The following is a 24,358-nucleotide window of genomic DNA, read 5'->3' as shown; positions in this document are numbered from 1 at the left end:
TGAGCATGCGGCGAATTGTTTCCGAGCATGTGTAGCAATTTTGCGCGTCTGAATTGGTACAGACGATCGGAATTCCCGATCGGAACTTTTTCCGACTGAAAAATAGAGAACCTGCTCTCAAACTTTTGCTGGCGGGAACTCCGCCAGCAGAAGTCTGATGGAGCATACACACGGTCAGAATTTACAACCAAAAGCTCATATCGGACTTTTGCTGGCGGAATTTCCGATCGTGTACGGGGCATAAGGGTTTACAACCACTTTAAGACCCACTATGCTCTCTTCAACTCCAGTAATGCCATGCCGAGGTGCTTCATGACGGCCGCTGAGGTCTTCGGCCAGTCTTTTTCCAAGTTTCAATCTTCAGCCATTTTGATTGGATGGGCCTAAATGATGTCACTCAGGCGCATGCACAGGAGTTAATCTCTCTCTGCAGATGCTGAAAGAGTAAACTGGGCTACGAATGTGTAGCCCAGTGTACAAAGCAAACAGGCAGGTAAGGATAATTTAATGCAGAAGAGACACTCAGGTTGATTTACTAAAACAGGAGAGTGCAAAATCTGGTGTAGCCGTGCATGATAGCCAATCAGCTTCTAGGTTTTATTGTCAAAGCTTAACTGAACAAGCTGAACTTAGAAGCGGATTGTCTACCATGCACAGCCTCATCAGATTCTGAGTGCTCCAGCATTAGCAAATGAGCCCCAAGGTGTATTTGTTCTGCATTAAAAAATCCTTCCTATGTGATGTTAGTACAGTGATCTCACTCGCTGACCTATTGTGTTTTGATAGTGGGACGGACCACCCACCAGAACAGCCAACAGATGCCAATCGGCACACCTTTTTGGTCATGCCCCTTCGACGGAAGCTGGCCGGACTGGTTGCCATACACACGGGCCAAATATCGACTGGTTTCTATTGAACTGGCCAATGCCATCCGATATTTGGTCCATGTCTATGGCTTTTAAGTCTCCAACTGATGAGATACAATATCAGCCACATAAGAAGTGTATGATTTTCAACAAGTCGGCTGACTCGGACTTGCTTTGTAAGAAACAGTAAAGCACAACCACTGCACCACCCTGTGAAGCATAAAGCAGAGCCCACATAGGTAATGAACAAATATGGCTGCCCCCATTACATATATAATTACATATTATACATGGATACAGTACTTTTTAAAATATTAACATACACTAATAGGGCTTTTGACCTCAGGACTGTAGAAGTACCCCATGGTACTAGCGGGCAATGCAGTGGCTGCATGTCCTGTGACCTCAGTGATTTTGCCATCGTTTGTCATCTTACCTGTAAATGACACCTTTCTCATGAAGAAACATGAGGGCAGAGGTGATTTCCGCACTGTAGAAGCAGGCTCGGGGTTCATCAAACCGCCGTGACTTCTGAATGTGAAACATCAAGTCACCGCCATTCACAAATTCCATCACAAAAAATAAACGGTCCTGGAAAAAAAGAAATGGATAAAAATAAAGGACAATTCAAGTTTACAAATGCAATCAAGAAGCTGCGATTATGGTCAACTGTTCTTCATCAGGTTCATATCACAATAATTGTGGCTCCTGTAGTTGGTAGCTGGAAGTCGGACACGTTCGGCTTTCCAATTTAATTCTACTTTTTGTGTTCAGACTTGGCACTGCAAAACAATGCCTGGAAGCCCTTTTATTTCTATGGGCAACATAAAACACTTAAAAGCTTTAAACCCTGAGTACTTCAGTGATGTCACTGCTAACAAGTGATGTCATAGGTGGAATTTTTCATTCTTTTCAAACTACCAGAACACTTCCACTGTAGGAAGAAGGCATACTGTCCCAAAAAAATTCAAAGTCAGAGCTAAAGCTATCCAATCAGCAAGGAGTATGAGCTCTTCTAATTGCAGTTAAAGGTCTGAACCAGAAGGGGGCGTGTTGGACCTCTGTACAGAGACCACTGCTTCCATACAAAGAGCAGGGGTCTTTCTCTGCAGCTTGCTGGCAGGGGTTAGGCTTTAGACATGTGCAATTAGTTTTGTTCCAAATTAGTTTTTTAACAAATTTCGACAAATTAGTTAATTCGGAAATATCTGAATTAACGAAAACTTGATTAACGAATTTTTCCGAATATTGGTAAATTCGAAAATTTGTAAATTCGTACATTCGTAAATTTGCACATTCATTCGTAAATTCGTAAATCTGAAATAATAATTACCTAATAATAACTTAACTATTACTAACTATTAAATTATAGGTATTGTAATTTCCTTTCAAATTTGGCTGTTAGTGAACGTAACGAATACGAATTTATCCGAAGTTATGAATTATCCAAAAAAACGAATGCTGCATCTAAACGAATGGAATGTAATGAATAATAATAAATAATAATAATAATAAAAAAATGTTATTATTATTATTAGTTTGTTCCGTTCCATTTGTTTAGATTAGGCATTCGTTATTTCGGATAATTCATAACTTCGGATAAATTTGTATTCGTCACGTTTACTAACAGCCAAATTTGAAAGGAAATTACAATACCTATACCAAATTATATAGTTAGTTACTATTTCAGATTTTCGAATTTTCGGATTTTCTAATTTCGAATTTCCAAATTTCCGAATTTTCTAATTTACGAATGTACGAATGTGTGAATTTACACATTTTCTAATTTACGAATGTACAAATTTATATCAATATACAAATTTACATATGTGCGAATTTACAAATTGCGATCATAAAGAATGACCCGAAAAACTGAAAAAAGAAAAACGAATGAAACGAAAACGAAAACGAATGAATTTTTTGGCAGTGCGCATGTCTAGTAGGCTTTTCTACTCAGCTTTGTCGGGACAACATAAAAAATTACTAAGACTTGCACACCTTTTGTTTTTTAATGTATTGGGGGATTTAATCTAAAAGTCCAATTGGACTTTAATTTTCCTTGATTTCGCCTATGCTTTGGGTTGTGTGGAATTTCCAGAGTTTCAAATATCAGTTTTTTTATTTGCCTGTCAAGCTTGATGTAAAAGAAAATAGACAAAGTAGCTGCAGCACATGAATACATAGAACATAAAACTTCATGTTACAAGACAGACTATAAATTATAGCATAGTGAGTCCTTTTTACTGGCCAGTCTGCTAGATGGCAACATAGTAACTGTTCTGGAATGTGTACAAACAACAGCTTCTTGATCACATGTTTAACCACTTCAGCCCCGGATGAATTTACCCCCTTCCTGACCAGGCCATTTTTGCAATACAGCACTGCGTCGCTTTAACTGACAATTGAGCGGTCATGCGAAGCTGTACCTAAACAAAATTGATGCCCCTTTTCCCCCACAAATAGAGCTTTCTTTTGGTGGTATTTGATTACCTCTGCATTTTTTATTTTTTGCGCTATAAGCAAAAAAAGACCGACAATTTTGAAAAACACACAGTATTTTGGATTTTTTGCTACAATAAATATCCCAAATTTAAAAAACAAAAAACATTTTTTTCCTCAGATATGTATTCTACATATTTTTGGTAAGAAAAAAAAAATGGCAATAAGCATATATTGATATAGTTATAGCGCCTACAAAATAGGTTATTGATTTATGGCACTTTTATTTTTATTTTTTTTTACTAGTAATGGCGGTGATCTGCGATTTTTAACGGGACTGCAACATTGCGGCGGACAGATCGGACACTTTTTTGAAACCATGGACATTTATACAGCGATCAGAGCTACAAATAGCCACCAATTACTGTATAAATGTCACTGGCAGGGAAGGGGTTAACACTAGAGGGGCGATCAAGGGGTTAAACGTGTTCCCTCTGCGTGTTCTAACTTTAAGGGAATGGGAATGACTAGGGGAGGAGAATGATCGGTGTTCCTATATACTAGGAACACACGATCGGTCTCCTCTCCCCTGACAGAACATGGATCTGTATGTTTACACACACAGATCCATGTTCCTGCTCTGTCACGAGCGATCACGCACCCAGCAGGAAGCGGAGGACGTCATATGACACCCGCCCAGGATGGGAGATCCCATCTGCAGACGTCATTTTAATATACGCAGGATAGGAAGTGGTTAAAGTATATTTATAGGCAAAACTTTTCTATATTCCATTTTGGAAAGAGTAAGGGAGGGTTATAAACCCTGTAAGGTTTATTTTTGTCCTCTTTGCCCCATTGGGAAGATTTGCCTTCACTTCCTGTCCCACAACCAAAACAGGAAATTAGATGAAATCTCTGCAAATAAAAGGAATTTCTTTGGGGCCCCCAGGTCACCAGAACTAGTACCCCATTGGGAACTCCCACCCGCCCATTACTTTTCTGGGGACAACCCACATATTGGGATTTTCTTTTACTTTCACTTTCAATGTTAAATGGTACACAGGACAAACCGAGAGTGTGAATCTCCTTAACGGGGGCACAGACAGCAATACAAACTGACAGGGATTCTAATTCCTCTACCCTCTATCCAAAACTAAAAAAAAGTTTTGCCTTTAGTTATACTTAAAGTGTTACTAAACCCAGTAATATGAAAATAGTTCATCTTCCCACAGCTTATAAATCATCTTTTTACATTAAAATATTGCCACTATATACCTTTTTGGCTGATCTGTACACCACGGTCAGCGATAAACTGCACAGTTTCTCCAGTGCTGAGAGTTCAGGTAGGAGGAGATTTCCACTGCAGCATTTATACACGCCCACATGTGTGATGTCAGAATCATGTGACCTGGCTAGTTCAGCTCAATAAGGAAATATCCTCTACAGCATAAAAGACACAACTGAGCATGTGCAGGTTGGCTACCCTGCCTGTGTTAGCTGGCCTTCCCCAGATACACAGTGCAGGAGGGAAGGATCTGTACATACGGGATAAAACAGCATTTTTACACAATGCAGGGGATTAAACCCTTAAGTTCCACAGTGAGTATAACAAGCATGCTATTCTGCATATACAGACTGATTTTACTGTTGTGGGTTTAGTAACACTTTAATAAAGAAACGGACAGAAATTGAATAATAGGATTCATTGCTTTAGTATTTGTTTTTTTTCAGGCTTGTTTTCCCCTTTATTTTTACTCAGTGTCACTAGAAGACCACTTCACGGCATCGTATTTGTAGAGGAGCTGGGTTGTCACCCTAGAACAGTGATGGCAAACCTTGGCACCCCAGATGTTTTGGAACTACATTTCCCATGATGCTCCACTACACTGCAGAGTGCATGAGCATCATGGGAAATGTAGTTCCAAAACCACTGGGGTGCCAAGGTTCGCCATAACTGCCCTAGAACAAGACATGTGTTAGGACTACAGAAAACACCCCTCTCTCCCCATCTCCTTAACAAAATCTGGAGTTGTTCTGCATTTTAAAGGGACAACAGGAAACAATGCAAACTGATAACTGTCAGCACAGGCAGAGAGCTCAGAAAACTATAAGCTGACAAGATTGCCGGCAATATCAACATTCAACAGACGTTATTTTTGGACTTACAAAACAGATATAAAAAATGCTTTAAATGGTATATTTACCAGACTAAAGGGGTTGGTTTGTAGGGTTTACATATGCTTTATTACAGTTTTCCTGTTATGTGATCTCATGGATCTATATTGCTCATAGTAGGAGTGGAACCATTTGTGCATTCTTTATGAGTGACATGTAGCGCACCCCCTTAAGGGCCACAGATGAACTGGGATCCCCCACCCTGCACAGCCAGGCACACCGAATTTCCACAGGCACATGTGACTCAGAGAAGAGTCCGGGACAGCTCTTCCTATATACGGTTTATATACACTACACTGCTTCCTCCAGCACGCACTTGCACTTAGATTAAAGCAAAAGCCTGTTATAGGCAGGCCCCTTAGACGTGTAGCAAAAGTCAGTGTCCAGCATTATTCACTCCTTCTGTGGCTACTGGTCCCAGCACCCCCTCTTCAGGCACTGCCGTCCCGCTTGGCTGCAGCTGCCCCCATCACTAGCCCTCCTGGCTAACTTCTCCACAGTCCTCCCAGCCAACCTAGCTGACCTCCCAGGAGATCTCCCAAACATGCTGACCTGCTCCCGCCGACTTCTCCTTGCTCCCATGCTTCCAGGAAGGGTTTCCTCCATGTTGTGGGAAATTCTTCCAGACCCGAGGTCAAAGTCGAGGTCACCCCCCCCAGATTAGGGGGCGCCCTGCTTGAGCCTCCGACAGCCTCCTCAGCACTCCATATCCATCCATACTACTGCCCCTGCTGGCCTGATTCATACCTTTTTTGCTGGGGATTGGTCAGAGTCCTCATAAAAATGCTTGACAGACCCCCCCCCCCCAGCTTCCACTAACTACATCCAGAACCTTCTCCAAGGTTCCAGAAAACAGGGGGAGGCACCAGAAGAACTGTCAGATTAGTCATCCAGCCTCCCTGATTCACTAAACCCTGACTCAGATTCCACCCAGGCCTGGCTCTTAGCCATGCCAATTTATCAACACTAACAACTAAACTATGTATACCTAGCACACCAGCTAGAGGGTGCTACGGACATTTTCTGTGGTTCCACCTGCTGGCTGCTTCAGCATAATGATGTATCAGCCTGCAGGAGGAACCCTAGCACCCAATGGGAGACCAGGGATCTAATATACCTGGAAGTTTCAGGTAGTAGCAGCACCCATACTGTTCAGGAGATAAAGATTTGACTCCCCACCCTATTAAACCTTTTTTTTTTTTTAATGATTTTATGATCTTTTGATTTAATGATTACATTTTTTTTTACATTTTACACTTTAAGATGCCAAGTACAAGCACTGCCTGCACTTGGACTATTACTGGTGACATGCAAGTACTGGGGACACCCCACCCAACTCCTCTGACCTGCTCTCAGGATTGCCATTTAAAAACAGTTCATTAGGGACTATTATTGTCCTCTCCCATCCCGTGCACTTGCAGAAAACAATGTGAGACATGTACAGTATGAAATCCATGTACCGAATGTCACCTGACACGGGTTAATGCTTTGCCCTTTACTGGTAGCACAGCAGGAGAGGGCTCTATCTATCACAAGATAGGGGAGGAAAATACTTTGTTTCACATTCCAAACCATTGCTCTGGAACACACAACAACTATTTCCTACACCCTGGGATCTCTACATTTCAAAAACACAACACCGCTTAAAGTCCACCTGCCATGTTAAAAATACAATGCTGACGATAAGAATATTCTGATACCATCAGAGGTCTCCACGATTGCCAATATTGCCCCAATTCCCAGGGTATTCTAATAAGCATGATAAAACACTTTATAGTTTTGTCTTCAGCTAGCACCCCTTCTGCTACTTCCCATTGGTCAGGGAGGCTGCCCATCATTGTAAAGAGGTAGGTTTCAGCTCAGGAGGAGGACGACTTTTGGAAGTATGTGAACCTCTAAGTCCCAGTATTTTGTGTGTTGATGGGGGAACAGAAAATGTTTTTGTTCAACCTGCCGGTTGAAAAAAAACCAAAAAAAAAACCGCATCATCTGTGGCCTGCCTTAGCACAATGCAGGAATGTTTTTTTGCATAGGTGTGCGCAGCGTATTGCATTAGGGTTTGCACCCCAAAGCTCAAACACACATGCATGTGTTTACGTATATATGACCCCGGCACATTCATCTCCCTGCCAGCACAGTGAAAGAGAAGTGCATATACATTTCTCTTATGGCAGAGCTGGTAAGAGGGAGATCTTTCCCATCTCCCCACTGCTACACAGATCGATAATGCTAATGCGCACTCGGTGATTAGGGTGTATCCGGGCACAACCGGCACACCCTTTGCACACGCCTATGTCTTCTCATGAGATTGGGAGGAATAGTGCAGTACAGAAGCCGTAAGGTAGACAAATATACTGCAAAATAATTCATTTATAAAGACTCAGCTCTAGGGGGTATAGAGCAGGGGTCTCAAAACGTTTAGGTACAAGGAGGACCACATCATATATACTACAAATATGTGCAGGCTGAAAAAAAAAGTTTCATAATTGAATGAATACAATATAAATTAATAAATAAACATGCTCCAAGAAAGGACTTCGCATAAGAAGCCCTCCCAACATCAGGGTCCCCATCAGGGTCTCCTATACATTGGGGTCCCCATCAGATTTCCCCATACATCAAGGTCTCCATCAGATCCCCCCCTATATCAGGGTCCCCATCAGATTCCCCCCTATATCAGGGTCCCCATCAGATTCCCCATACATCAGGGTCCCTATTAGATTCCCCCCTACATCAGGGTCCCTATCAGATTCCCCCCTACATCAGGGTGCCCATCCGAGTCCTCCCTACATCAGGGTCCCCATCAGAGTCCCCATTACATCAGGTTCCCATCTGAGTCCCCCCTACATCAGGGTCCCCATCAGAGTTCCCCCTACATCAGGGTCCCCATCAGAGTCCACTGGAGACTGCGACAGAGATGTTTGGGTTGGGGTGGGGGAAGAAGAAGAGACCAATGGATCCAAATCCTCAATCTCAGAATACACCACTGACCCTAGTGTGGGCCAGACAAAATCTCGTAGAGGTTGTAAAATCTCCCGTGAACAGTAGTTTGGAGACTCCTGGCGCTAAATGTGGAAGGGTAATAGCCCCAGATTATTTATTGGGGATTTTTTTCTCACTTCCTTTTAGGACAGGACCTGTGGGGAAATCTGTTCAATGGGACACAAAAGAAAAAACAAAACAAAGTAGAATGTTCAGTCATGTGGGAAAGGGTTAGAACTAACGATAATGTTTTCATTGCTGACCATGCCTTCCTGTCCTGGTGATTTCATGTATGGGTGTCACAGGAACCGGAAGTTCTTCCAAAAAATCTTCCCAATGTTACCACAGACATAACTAAAAACCCAACTAAAATATGTAAACACACATGCAGGATAATGGCACTGCAACCCAATCATGCAATCAGGGGTGGCAAGAGCTCCTCGTTTCCACTCACCGTGCCTGACTTGCGATCTCCACCCCGCAGCACAAGAGTCCTTCCATGTAGATAACGTCATTACCAGGTGAGGATGAATACAATTTCTCTTTATTTCATCTAAGGAGTACACATGTTCCAAACAGAGCCAACACGAACGCATTTCAGCCTATCAACTATGAGCAAGGCCTTGATAGGCTGAAGCGCGTTCGTATTGGCTCTGTTTGGAACACGTGTACTCCTTAGATGAAATAAAGAGAAATTGTATCCATCCTCACCTGGTTGATGACTATCTACATGGAACAACAAAAATATGTAAGGCCCCTTTCACACTGGGGCGGTTTGCAGGCGTTATTGTGCTAAAAATACCGCCTGCAAACCGACCTAAAACTGCCGCTACTGTTTCTCCAGTGTGAAATCCTGAGGGCTTTCACACTGAAGCGGTGCGCTGGCAGGAGAGAAAAAAAACTGCAAACAGCATCTTTGGAGCGGTGAAGGAGCGGTGTATTCACCGCTCCTACCCATTGAAATCAATGGGGCAGCGCGGCTATACCGCCGCTGTAGCGGCACTATGCGAGCGGTTTTAACCCTTTTTCGTCCGGCAGCGGGGGTTAAAACCGCACCGCTAGCGGCCGAATACCGCCGCTAAAACAACGGTAAATCGGCGCTAAAAATATCGCGGTTTTACCGCCGACGTCTCCACCGCCCCAGTGTGAAGAGGGCCTAACTCTTCCTCACGCTATCCAAAACAAAAGTGTTTTGTAGGTAGGCATAAATCCTCTCCATCGATCCAGAATAGAATTATCTGTGTTTAAAGCCAGCTATACATGGATCGAAATTCAGCCAGTTCAGCAGGGACCGGATGAATTTTGATCCATGTATGAGTTTTTGGGGGTTGTACACAAGTTGAATGATCGACTTGTGTACAACAAGCATGTCGGGTTTTTCCCAAACGATCTTTGCAATTGGCTATAGCCAGGAACACTGATCATTGTATTCTGCCAGTGGGGAAGGCTCCCTGAAGGCCCTGAAGGTAGAATACAATAGGTCAGTGAAGAGGATCCCCCCACCCACCTTAAATGTGAAGGTTGAATTAATAAAAAAAAAAAAGACTCATGTATGGTCTTCCTAAGGACACAACATTGGCCAACAAGAAAAATAGCAATATATGTTCTTATGTTATAGCAGGCAACCTAATCCCCCTGTGTACAGGACAGATGATATCGGTGCCACAAACTATAAATATATATCATAAGTGTGTTTTGCATGACCTTAGATCTCCTCTGCAGCAGATCAATAGGAAATACACACTGATGGTCACCTTGCTGAAAACTCTGGGCACTATGGGGGTACAAGGTTGACTTTCGTGGCATTCCCAGCACATGACCCGAAGGACCCCTTCCCACATGTCCTGACATATCTACACATTAGGCTGAAGTCACATGCCTAAGCTGTCAGCGGCAGCCTGGGGGACACTGCAGAAACACGACACTTGTCACCATGGAATGGCCGCAGAGCTTGCGGTTTACAATTACTCCACATACATTTCATGCAATAAGTAGTAGAGAGCAGGACCTGTACAGAACATGATCCTGACATTTAACTAAACACCAGATCAGACCCTCGGGGCAAATGTGTTTTGTCTCAAATGTTGACAAGCAACAGCACTGAGATCACCTTAAATGGGAGCTCCACCTTTACAAGCCAAGGGAAAAAAAAAAAACAACAGATATTGCATCCAATACACCTAATCATACAGATATTAAAGTTCATCTTCTTTTAGCTTGTTTCCCCCTTTATTGTCACCTGGTGATCCCGCCAGTAACACACTTCATGCCTCAGTGCGACAACATTAATCTGTGCAGAAAGGAAGGACTGCTCGAGACAACATTGCAGAGTACACAGGGCAGCACTGGATTTCTGGCAGGATCAAAAGATATGATTTTTCCCTTAGGCTGCATGGATAGTGATTGCAATGTGTTATTTTTTTTTGCATGTTTTTCAGGGAACATGCATAGGGCAGCCTGTTCATTTGAAAGGATACCCTACATGGAACAAATGCGCCAAAGAAGCTCCTACGCCTTTTTCGGGTGTAAAGCTTGGTGTGTTTTTTACTGCACATTTTAGCATGTTGGCCACATTTTGCCATGCGTGTAAACGCATGTTTGCTGGGCATGATTAGGGTGCCAATAAAGCACAGATGTAAACAGAGCCTTGGGGTAGATCACAATAGCCCATGCCCTGAAAAATGATTAATGGGGGATTGCTCTTCAGAGTGCAGCTAAGGAGTCACTGTTAGGCATTCAGAAGGTGATCCTGCCACCTGCTGAATGTGTGTGTATATATATATATATATATATATATATATATATATATATATATATATATTTATTTATTTATTTATTTTTAATTATTTTTTTTTTTTACAAACAGCAAAATATATAGGTGTCGCAACCCCTCCAGCCAAGTCAATCTCAAATTGACAGGCAGCGCCACCTAGTGGGCTTATAAAGGTACACAGTTGGGCTTTATTTTATTTTTAAATGAGTATTTTAAAGGCCTTATATATACACTATATTGTCGAAAGTATTGGGACGCCTGCCTTTACACACACATGAACTTTAATGGCATCCCAGTCTTAGTCAGTAGGGTTCAATATTGAGTTGGTCCACCCTTATTTACTTATAACAGCTTCAACTCTTCTAGGAAGGCTGTTCACAAGGTTTAGGAGTGTGTCTATGGGAATGTTTGATCATTCTTCCAGAAGCGTATTTGTGAGGTCAGGTACTGATGTTGGGTTGAGGTCAGGACTCTGTGCAGGCCAGTCAAGTTACCCCACCCCAAACTCGCTTATCTGTGTGTTTATGGACCTTGCTTTGTGTACCTTCCCAGCAGAGTTGAAGCTGTTATAGCTGCAAAGGGTGGGCCAACTCAATTAGGGCTGAAACAACTAATCAATAATTGAAAACAAATCGATTATGAAAATAGTTGTCGACTATTTTCATAATCGATTAGTTGGTCAGCCGATTAGTTGGCCTGCATACAGAATGCATTATTTGTTTACATATCCTCTGGATCAACTGTGGGTATAGAACTGGGTATATGGGATTGTATGATATTTTTTATATTATTTTATTTATTTTATTATTTATTTATTTTTATTTATTTTTTTTATGGTTGAATTAGATGGACTTTTTTCAACCTGATTAACTATGTAACTATATCAGGAAATACAGTGCAGCACACATACAGCTCAGTACACCATCCATACATGTCAGTAAGTGCCTTATGGTGGAGGTAATATAAAGCATTACATTTAAAGTAAACTTTTATCAGTATTGTGCATTATATTTAAAATGATCATATCCATGAAAAAAAAAGGCTCAGCTTTTAGTACTACTATAATATAAAAGATTTATATCCCCCCTCCACCCTTCATATAGCTTCATGTCCAACTATATTTCACAGTATAAATGAACCCCTTATAGTAGAGATTATCTGCTCTTTTTGTACTATAAAAAGGGCTAATTTTAGTTTTTTTAACCCTATTATGACAGGTGATACAAAAAAAAGCATGCTGCTGCTACTAAACGTCTTCTCCTGGTTCACACCTATGCATTTTTGGTGCTTTTTGCAGAAACACACTACAGTTCATTTAACATGGTTTCCTATGGGACACGTTTACATCTCTGCTTTTTTTAGCAGCTGTGTATTTGGAAAGGGTCAAGGGCTTTTTTCAATGCAAAACTGCTTTTGTTTTTGCTTTTTTGGTTCAATAGACTTCAATCGAGAAGCTGCATAAAAAGCATGTAGTGCGTTTTTGCCGCAATTTGCGTTTTTTAATCTGCCCAACAACAAATTGCTCCCAAAAAAAGCATAAAAAAATGCAAAACGCATATTGCAGCAAAATCGCTTGTGCAAAAACGCACAGCAGAAATGGATTAAAAGCAAACTGCATAGGTGTGGACCGAGCCTTATGCTGGCCATACATGTATCGATTTTCAGACGAGAATATTTCTAATCTGTGTACATTTGATGAATGAAAGAATGTTTGAAAATTTCACTTGCTTTTTAACACTCAGTTCTAAAATGAATGTCATTTCTGAACGAAAACCACATATAATGTCTGAAAACTCCTTTGACTAAGAAGTTCTCTATTCTGCTCCTTCGAATTTTCCCGTCACTATGGTCGAAAAAGAACGTTGATTTGACATTCTTAAAATAATTTTTTTTATTTTAAGGAAGACATTGTTTGTGTATGGCCAGCATAAGTGACAGCAGGCGGGGGGAGCTTTTATCAAGCCACCTGCCTATGACAAGGGAGTCTGTCATACATAATATATTACAATTCTGTCTGAAAATCACCAAACATGTCTTTATTTTTATTTGAATAAAAAATTTGATTTCTGAGTCTGATGATATTTACCATATTCAACCTCTAATAGTATATACAGTATATCTCTTCTGTCTGTTATTCTCACAGTGGATTAGAGATTTTGCTGCCTAACCATATAGTTGGTTATTTATATTTAGGAAAACTTAAACTTTACATATTAAACTGGGATGCCATTAAAGTTCATGTGCGTGTAAAGGCAGGTGTCCCAATACTTTTGACAAGTGAGTGTGTGTGAGTGTGTAAATAGAACCACATAAAATAGTGCACACATATAAAAATGCAAAATGAGTAACTTTTAAATCTTATAAGGCTTCTTAAAAGCACCTAATCTTAACCACTTCAGCCCCGAAAGGATTTGCCCCCTTCCTGACCAGGCCATTTTTTGCGATACTGCGTCGCTTTAACTGACAATTGCACGGTGGTGCGACGCAGTACCCAAACAAAATTAATGTCCTTTTTTTTTCCCCACAAATAGAGCTTTCTTTTGGTGGTATTTGATCACCTCTGTGGTTTTTATTTTGCGCTATAAACAAAAAAAAAACTTTCTGCTATAATACATGTCGAATATATATAGAAAAATAAACTGTAATCAATTTAGGCCGATATACATTCTTCTGGTAAAAAAAAAAAAAAAAAAAAATCGCAATAGGCGTATATTGATTGCACAAAAGTTATTGTGTCTACAAACTATGGGATAGATTTAGGGACTTTTATTTATTTTTTTTATTGTTTTTACTGGTAATGGCGGCAATCTAGGGCTGGGAGATTTTCTTTAAAAAAAAATCTTCAATTTTCTTAAAAAAAAACTTGATTCACGATTCGAATCGAGTTTTTTTTTTTTTTTAGACACCGCGCTGGTCCTGAGGCACTGCGGGCATGAGTTTTTAGGCCGAAGCCGCGGCCTCACCTAAAGGCTCCTGCCCACAGCTCCTCGGTGTCAGCGCCGGTCCAGGGGAGCTGCAGGCAGGAGTTTTTAGGCGAGGCCGCGGCTTCGGCCTAGTCTGCGGCATCCATCCGAAGCCGCGGACTAGGCCGAAGCCGCGGCATTGAGTAAAAACTCATGCCCGCAGCGCCTCAGGACCGGCGCGGTGAAAAAAAAAAAAAATCTAAAAAAATCGATTTGCTTAAATTTTGAATCGATTTGACCTCTCAACTCGATTCAAGATTTAAATTGATTTTTTCCCCAGCCCTATGGCGATCTGCGTTTTTTTTTAGCGGGAGTGTGACAGCGGCAGAGAAATCTGACCCCAAATTACACTTTTTGGGGACCAGTGACATTATTACATTGATCAGTGCTAAAAAAAAATGCACTGATCAATGTATGACACTGGCAGGGAAGGGGTTAATACTAGGGGGCGATCAAGAGGTTAAGTGTGTTCCCTGGGTGTGTTCTAACTGTAGGGGGATGGGCTGCCAGGGACATGACAAAGAACCCTGTTCCCAATCACTGTCATCTGGTAGAAGGGGGAATCGTCTTGTTTACACTGGGAGATCCCCGTTCTGCCTCTGTACACCGCAATCGCGAGTCGCCGGCAGACATCGAGTCCGCCGGACCCGCGCACCCACTATCTCCCATGCACGGACTGTCGTATAGCTACGGCGGTTCACGCAGGAAAGCCGACATTCTGCAGTATAATGATGTCGGCAAGCGGTTAATGAGTAAATATGGGGATTTAGTCACATAATTTGGTCATACCATGCTTAAACCCACCACTTCGCCAAAGTACCCCATTTTTAGGGGTCTTACACTATTCATAAGGGGACTCCTTGGGGTGGAGCACCCCACCCTCCTACACCAGTACTTCATTGTCAGTGTCCACTAATTGGTTGCTCCGGGAGAGTCCCTTCATAGTACAGTTTAAGCAGTATAGTCTGCAGCTATGACACATCTCCCATGTAAAGGCTGAGGATCTCCCATGGTTAAGAGAAGTGGGATTTATATTTCTTTTTTATGAATAGTAGGGCCCACTGAAAATGGTACTTTGAAGCAGTGGTGGGCTTAAGCATGGTATTCCCATATTATGTGACCAAATCCCCATATTTACTCATTAAGATTAGGTGCTTTTAAGCAGCCTTGTAAGATCTATAAGTTACTCCTTTTTCATTTTTGTATGTGTGCGCTATTCTCTGTGGTTCTATTTATATATTGGTCTTTATAGCAGCACCAACTTTATTTAGTCAGGTTTAGGGTGTGCCCCCCCCCCCCCAACTCTTTGTCAATCAGGAGCGGCCCCTCTTTCCACGCCACCCCCTTTATGGTTAATGGATAGTTTCATAAATCTATCCACGGCTGCTGTGGCCACCCCCTATTCATGAGTCCAGCCCCTTTCGAGACGCCAGGCGCATGAATTAGAGCGGCGGGGGTGGTTTTTTTGAAGCACCTGATTAGAGCCATAGGCTCTAATAGGCTTCAAAATGGGGTGAACTCGGAGCGCAGAGCATTGCGCTCAGAGCCCACCCAGGTGTGTTAGAAAAGCAAATGAATATTCGCTTTTCCAACACTGAATCGCCTCTCCGCCAATGAGGAAGCATGGGTCTGATACCCGTAAGGTCAGGCAATCCTATTGGATGCCTAGGAGGAGGAGGAGGGGGGGGATGCACGGCGGAAGGCGCCGTGATCTGCGCCACAGGAGGAAGAAGAAAGTCGCCGGACACGCTGCCTGCCCACTTCCTAGATGGGGTAAGTACAGGGCTTTTATGTCCCGGCTGTCCTCACTGGGGGGCGCGGGGGTTTGTCGCCAAAGACCGGGTGGGGAGGGGGGTGGCTGTTTGGCCCCCCCCCAAAAGGAAAAACCAGCCGCCACTGTTTTATGTATATACACACACACACATATATATATATATATATATATATATACATACACACACACACACACACTTTTTCCCCTTAAATATATTTCTTATTTTGCCTTTATGGTTTTATTGCAATTATTATTCATTATTGTCTAATAATTTGTTAGACAATTATGAATAATAAATATTAAGCTAAAATACATCAAGGCTATCCATTAGGTACAGGTACATTTGGCATCCTTGCTGAAGGACTCTTGCCAGAAAACCACAAAGAATGTGTGTTGACTCCAGAAAGTTTTGCTCAGTGTCACAACCACTTTATATAATAGGTTATTAACAGCATTGCCCATAGACTTACATGGACATAGGAAGGTACAATCATTGTGCTGTGCAGATATTGGGAAGGTCAGTCTGTTTTTATCTAGTTAGATTGGGACTGTAGCCACAATAGATAAATGTGTATGTGTGAACACAAAAAAACAAAAACCTATCAACAAAGTTAGATTTACTGAACACAAGCAAGATCATTGGGCTTATCTGATATTTGGGAATATCCCTTTGTTGCATATTAGCAATTGCAATAAACATAATATTACAACATGTGTGTGCTGTGCAGTTAGCGGCAGTATGAAGTTGATAAATCTCATTTTGTGTCTCAGTAGACTGACATCGACTGAATCTGCTGTTCCTGGATTCTGTAGAGCGGTTGCATCGAACAATTATTAACCAGACTGAGGTCATCTGTGGGATAAACACAGCTTTCCGTTTTAGGCTCCCACAGCAAAAATACCGGCCTAAAAGATTCTTTAAAAGGCTGTAAAAACCAATGTAATAAAAAGGGTAACAGGATAGGCGTGCCTGGGCACACCCTAGTCACCCTGTGTGGCGCAGATTCCTGTTTTACCAAAGCCCCCTAACAGGGCACCTAAAAAATGTGTAAAAAAATAACAAAAAAATATAATAATAATAAAAACTGACACCATCCACTGATCTACAGAAAAACGTCAGTATATATACACATGCATTTGAGCTTTGAGGCGCACACCCTAATGCAATAAGCTGTGCACACCTATGGGTCAAAGATACCATTTAAAAAACATTCTACTTGATACACTTTCCCACAATACATATCTCAGAATGGTGGAATAGTTCTTTAAAGCCCTTGTCTTCCACTTAATGATCAATTTGAAGGATGCATGCCCTGGGAATGTACAATGCAACTGCAATGTATACAATACAAAATGTATACAATTCTAGCTACAGTATGTGCAATGTGAAGTAGGCAGGCGCAGGTGATTAGAACATTCAGCAGGAAAAGTTCAACTGATCTTGATGTAACAGTGCCCACTGCTGGTCACTACAAGATAGGACCACACAATTACATCAAACAGGAGAATTCTCCCGAGTGGGGACCCAGACAGCAATAACATTTTGAGAAAGGTTCTGAAATTTCCCAAATGTCTAAAGTATTAAAGCAAAATAGTTTTTTTTTTACTGGAGTTGGGCTTTAAAACCATATTGCACCTTTTGCAAAAATAAAACAAAAACAATGAACATTGATTAAACAAACAAAAGTGCATTTTTTGATGTTTTGCAAAGCATTGCAGCTGCAATCAGTGGATCATAGGTGCAATGCTCATGCCCCTAAAAATGATTCCTCCAGCCATAGGTCCATAGCGAAGTACAGACATTCAGTTAAGTGTCTTTCAGTCAGGTGTAGAGCTTACCACTCCCTGAAAAGCGATCCAAGGTGGATAATTTTTCAGAGGGCAGTAAAGCAGCAGTCGACAAGCATTGGGGAGGTTCTACATCCCCGTTTCCTGCCACTTTTTTTTTTTTTTATTGTTTAATTGCTGAATACCAATTTTACACTGTGGGAGGACACCGCAACTGCGAGTTACATGTTTGGCTCACATTTGCAGTGTGGCCTCATTGTTCTCAGTGGCCAACTTTGACTGGTGGTGTCGTCTGTCCAACTCTGCAGCCCAATGCTGTGGCCACAGCTCGTATACAGCCCTATCAGGCTGTAATTTCAGCATTCGTGTGGGGGCCAGGTTGGCAGTAGCAGGAAAGGGATTCCTGCTTCCATATCGCTGGGTTCCAGGCACTAGCCGCATTGTCCATGTGGCCAACATTTGTATTTATGTCTTGGGAGATCAGAGAGATGCAACCGGTATTTGGATGGATCCCTACCAAGTCAAAATCAGTGTTTATTTGTTTCCTGCACCTGGGACCAGAAGTTCTCCAACTTTTGGCAGGCCCAGAAGACATGAAGGTTGGTACCCTCCTCCTGCTCACACCTCCAGCAAACATTCGTTGCCTCAGAATATTTTATCTTTAACATCATGGGGACCTGCTTAGATCACTGAGTGAGTACTTTGTACCCAGGCTCCTGTATTTTCTTGCAACTAATAAGTAACGAGCAAAATATAAGACTCTATGCTCAGGTCCTTTTCCCATTTTGACAGGAATGGGGGCACAAAAGACTCATCTGGTAGTAGCAACAGCTTATAAACTATAGAGATAGTATGTGTGGTGGGACCCAATTCCAAGCATAGGTTTTCGAACCGAGTATTGGGACAGCCACCTTTTACTCCCCCATTGTGCAGTGAAGTCACAGGACTTGTGCTCCATTGAGAACTACGAGACCCTCAGCCGTTGTGGCAGATGGGACTTGTTGTCTTGCCATTTACCTGCAGGAAGAAGAATCCAAAGATCTAGTAAGTAGTGGGGTGGCTTGAGGGTGGGGGGCTGAGGACTCTGACAATGTTTCATGTTACACCCTAAACGTGGTCAGAAAGGTGGAATTGGCTTTCAAGTGAGCCCACATAGAGTATGCTCAATGTAAAGTGCTCCTTGAATCCAGGTTCAGCTGTTGCAATATGGGGACTCACCGGAGTCTGGAAGCAGCAGAAGAGCTGTGTTAGGAACGGATGGTTACACGCCAGAGATAAGATGCGTTTCTCCGTCATGGTGCATTCAACATCATCGTCCTGAAGAATCACATCCTTCTTTAACACCTTTACTGCATAGAGGTTATCCCCATCCCGAGACTTGGTAAGCATGACCTGAGGACCAGAGGGAGATTGTAGAACTTTACATTTACATCTGAATTAGTCAATAGTTTAACAAACATAATGAGAATATACCTTTAGTAGGTGCTATTGAAATAAATACGCTGAGGTTACCTTCAGTGAAAACGGAGTGTGAAAATGATCAGCTGACACTGACTGTAAATCTTGACTGTCCCTGTTGAATTTGAACTTAAAGTGGAACTTCAGTCATTTTTTTCATCTTTCCATCTATTAAATCTTCTGCCCTTGTTTTAACTTTGGATAGTAAAACATTTTTTTTTCTGCCAGTAAATACCTTATACAGCCCACTTCCTGTTTCTTGTCTGGAAAAAAGCCTAGGCTTATGACATCATGCACAGCTCTCTTACTCTCCTGAGAGCTTGCCAAGAAGGGAGGGGGATGAGTCATATAAGTGGGCCAATGAGAGCTGCAGGGTTGGAGGTGTGTCTGTGTAAATCCAAGAAGTGAACAGGCAGCAGCTTCAGCTGCCTACAGTTAAAATGATTGCAGCCAGACTTATTGGAGGGGGATTTCTGCAGCATATTTGGCAAGAACAGAATCACAGTATATATTAAATAATATGCAAAGTGGTCTGAGGGAAGCTTCAGAATTGGCAAAGATGTTTTTATTACAAATCATGTGAGCAGACTGCAGTTCCTCTTTAACCTGGCCTCCGAAACCTCATCATTGGTCAGGTAATGTGATGAACAGTCTCACCGGCCTATCAGGAGGCTCCGTGGGGATGGTCATGCTCAACTACAGGTCATGATCTGCACATATCTTCAGCAAGCTACAGCTCTCAATTTACTGACAGGTTTAACAGTTTTAACAGGGGGCAACCTCCACTTACTGATCTTTTACCATCTGCTTTTTTCTAATTACTCAGGTTTGTATTATTTTATATTTGCTGTAAACCGGTTTCACAAAAATAAATCTTTCCATTACCATATTTACATGGACTTTAAATATTCCTTCTATTTGTTTCCTTAACAGCCCAGAAATGTTACATGGGGTGAGCCACATGCTCCTCCAAACCAGAGATACCAAGAATGTCCTACAGCTTCCTGGAACTAAGCCGACTGTCCGGGCAAGGAGCACGGATGTTGATTATTATACCCATTCTTCAATATATGGACTTTCATTAGTCTCATCATTGTTTGATATTTGTTACCATTTTATGCTACTGTTCTAGAGCTGCATTTTTTATTTTATCATTATCTGTGGGGTCTGTATTCTGACTTTAGATGTTGGCAGCTGAACTTCCATTTCTCTTTGTTTTTGCACAGCGTTGGCCTCTGCTTGTTTTATATTGTAATGTAGACCTATTTTGACCAGAATAGGCAATGCATGGATTTTCCTTAAAGCGGAGTTCCACCCTAAAGTGGGGATGGGGGTCCAGGATACCTGTATTTCACAGGTTTCCTGTTCCCACTTCCGTGAGCCTCAGCCACAGGTATTGACATCACCGCCGGCTCTTTCCCCGGGCGCCGGGCCAGTAGAAGAGAGCCTTGCGTATGCGCAGTAGGGTTCCCAGCGTGAAGCCATAAGGCTTCACTGCCAGGATCCCTTACTCACAATGGCGGCGGCATGCACCTGACAGCTGATGGAAACATCAGCTGCAGTGCCAACATCGCTGGACTCCAGGACAGGTAAGTGTCCGATTATTAAAAGACAGCAGTTGCAGCATGTGCAGCTGCTGGCTTTTAATTTTTGCAGCGATGGGTGGACCTCCGATTTAAGCTCTGTTTGATCAGTTTTCCTCTGCTTGTGTTTATGAATCACTTCAGAGTATGGAGATGTACTCCTAGCCAGGTCTTCAGAGTGAAGGTCATACTGGAGAAAACCTGTCAGGCAGGATTTGCAGCATTAAAACCCGTTGAACGGAATGTGTCTTCAACTGCCAAAGTGTCAATTTTCACCTCCATTATATCAGCTTGGCTGTTGGAAGTGCTTTTACACACTATTATTCTTTGGATACATTTAATGCAGGCGGCAACACAACTAATAGGTTCCTTTGCAGCACTGGGAACCTGGAGTCAACACTCTCTGATGACTATTTGCATATAATTAGTATAAATTTCCTTTTTATTTAGGTTTCCTCCTACAATCCACAAACATGCTGGTAGGTTAACTGGTGTATCAACAAGAGGGTGTATGTGAGTGCTTCTCTGACTGTGTTAGGGGTATTGGAATGTAGGTTCCTTTAAAGTGTATACACTATACTTTTGTTATATGTTCCAATTCACAGAGCATACCTGAAACATTTTTTTAGATTTCTTACCTTTTAGAGGTTTCCCAGAAGGTGTCATAGTTGACTGCAATTTTTTTTTTTTTAATAATGTTGGACTGAGCCTGTCCCAAGTCTGCTCTTATTAGCATACAATGCAAGCAAGAAGTCCAGACTCTACACTTTTAACCCTTTGTTAAGTTTAGTTGCAATTGATAATGAAGATCTGCCTGCACAGTACAGACAGAGTTAATTATGGCAAAACGAGCTGCTCAGACCCCTCAAAGAAAAATACCTAGCATTTTTTTCTTGCTGGAGGGTCCAGAATAGAGCATCTAAAAAAGTAAGCTACAATTTCTAAATATTTTTTCAGTTAGTTACTCTATGTGACTTGGGACATGAAACAAATATAAACTAGGCATTATACCAATGTACCTACAAATATGGAAATATCCTTTAGGGTTGGGACTGATGTTAAGGGTTCTATGATGCTTATGAAGTACTGCGTAAGCACAGGTTTAACCAGAACTTTCAGGGCCCTGGTGAAACCATGAAGGGCCCCCCCTGACCATCGGGGCCCTTTTTCCGTCATTCCTGAGGCCCTTTACTTTTCTACAACTTTGGTGCAATTTGAGGGTCAAAGACTTCAATGTTAAATTACAAAAGTTGCAAGCAAGTCACAGGACTTTGGGGTCCCAGCAGTGTGAACCAAGCCCATGTTCTGCAGTAGGCCCCTTTCTGCCGTCTTGCGCCCCCCCTCACCAGGGCCCTTTTTGCAAGTGTGACCTTTGCATCCCTGGTAGTTCTGCCACTGGTGTAAGATCTGTGGTATATAAATATGGAAAAAAGAAATGGTAATACTAGTTGCCTGTATGTCTCTGCCTTCAACGAGTCATGGAAAACCAACACTTTTCTGAATTGTTTTTGAGTAACTTCTAAAGCCAGATGTTTAGCATAACAACCAGGTAACTAAAATTTTTAGAAGGAGGTCAGCAATGGCAGCCTACATTTATTTCTCAATATATTTTTCCCTTAAACTTTATGGAAGTTAAAGTTTATGTAAACCCTCACCTTGTAAAATAACCCAGTATAGAAATGAAAGGCAATATATATATATATATATATATACACACATATACACACACATATATACATACACACACACACAGTATCTCACAAAAGTGAGTATACCCCTCATATTTTTGTAAATATTTTATTATATCTTTTCATGTGACAACACTGAAGAAATGACACTTTGCTACAATGTAAAGTAGTGAGTGTACAGCTTGTATAACAGTGTAAATTTGCTGTCCCCTCAAAATAACTCAACACACAGCTATTAATGTCTAAAGCGCTGGCAACAAAAGTAAGTACACCCCTAAGTGAAAATGTCCAAATTGGGCCAATTAGCCATTTTCCCTCCACGGTGTCAAGTGACTCGTTAGTGTTACAAGGTCTCAGGTGTGAATGGGGAGCAGGTGTGTTAAATTTAGTGTTATCACTCTCACTCTCTCATACTGGTCACTATAAGTTCAACATGGCACCTCATGGCAAAGAACTCTCTGAGGATCTGAAAAAAAAGAATTGTTGCTCTACATAAAGATGGCCTAGGCCAGTGATGGCGAACCTTGGCACTCCAGATGTTTTGGAACTACATTTCCCATAATGCTCAGGCACTCTGCAGTGTGGTTGAGCATCATGGGAAATGTAGTTCCAAAACATCTGGGGTGCCAAGGTTCGCCATCACTGGCCTAGGCTATAAGAAGATTGCCAAGACCCTGAAACTGACCTGCAGCACGGTGGCCAAAACCATACAGCGGTTTAGCAGGACAGGTTCCACTCAGAACAGGCCTTCGCCATGGTCAAACAAAGAAGTTGATTGCACATGCTCAGCGTCATATCCAGAGGCCGTCTTTGGGAAATAGACTATGAGTGCTGTTGTCCCAAAAGGAAGCCTCTTCTAAAGATGATACACAAGAAAGCCTGCAAACAGTTTGCTGAAGACAAGCAGACTAAGGACATGGATTACTGGAGTACTGTGACTTACTGAAGCAGAGCATGAGCCCCTATCTTCAGAGACTGGGCCGCAGGGCAGTATTCCAACATGATAACGACCCCAAACCCACCTCCAAGACGACCACTGCCTTGCTAAAGAAGCTGAGGGTAAAGGTGATGGACTGGCCAAGCATGTCTCCAGACCTAAACCCTATTGAGCATCTGTGGGACATCCTCAAATGGAAGGTGGAGGAGCACAAGGTCTCTAACATCCACCAGCTCAGTGATGATGTCATGGAGGAGTGGAAGAGGACTTCAGTGGCAACCTGTGAAGCTCTGGTGAACTCCATGCCCAAGAGGGTTAAGGCAGTGCTGGAAAATAATGGTGGCCACACAAAATATTGACAGTTTGGGGACATTTTCACTTAGGGGTGTACTCACTTTTGTTGGCAGCGGTTTAGACATTAATGGCTGTGTGTTGAGTTATTTTGAGGGGACAGCAAATTTACACTGTTATACAAGTTGTACACTCACTACTTTACATTGTAGCAAAGTGTAATTTCTTCAGTGTTGTCACATGAAAAGATATAATTCAATATTTACAAAAATGTGAGGGGTGTACCAGAGAGCTGGAAGAGGACAAACAGCAGAACACAGGTCTTTCGAGTAAATGGCTGTGAAGGGGGGGGGGGGCAGGTCTGACCATTAGAGGAGAGCAGGCTGAGTTCCCAGTACTAGACTCTCCTTGACAGCAGACAGGGTGGAGAGCGGGGGAAGGAAAGAGCAGGAGAGAACGAGTGTCGGGGAAGCTTATGTTACAGTAGTGTGGGCTGCCCTCCTTCCGGATCATACGATGAGCTTCTCAGTGCCGACTCTTGAGAATCATGTCATTATTCAGTCGCACTGCATAACTAGGCAGGGAGAGGAGGTGAGCACTGTGTGTGTGTGTGTGTGTGGGGGGGGGGCGGACGGACAGAG

General features: G+C 42.2%; 1 protein-coding gene across 1 annotated transcript in view; it reads right to left on the bottom strand.

The window, feature by feature from the left end:
• Positions 1-24,358, bottom strand: part of PRKCH (protein kinase C eta) — a 168,640-nt gene that overhangs the window by 71,905 nt on the left and 72,377 nt on the right. The window contains exons 8-9 of the mRNA XM_073609127.1: positions 18,979-19,152; positions 1,303-1,457 (exon numbers count right to left, since the gene is read on the bottom strand). Of these exons, the coding sequence (XP_073465228.1) occupies positions 1,303-1,457; positions 18,979-19,152 (329 nt within the window). The remainder of the gene's footprint in view (positions 1-1,302; positions 1,458-18,978; positions 19,153-24,358) is intronic.

This window comes from Aquarana catesbeiana, linkage group LG13 (genome assembly GCF_042186555.1).
Source record: "Aquarana catesbeiana isolate 2022-GZ linkage group LG13, ASM4218655v1, whole genome shotgun sequence".
NCBI lineage: Eukaryota > Metazoa > Chordata > Amphibia > Anura > Ranidae > Aquarana > Aquarana catesbeiana.
Note: the sequence above shows the minus strand (reverse complement) of the source record. Positions and strands in the feature narration are given on the sequence as shown.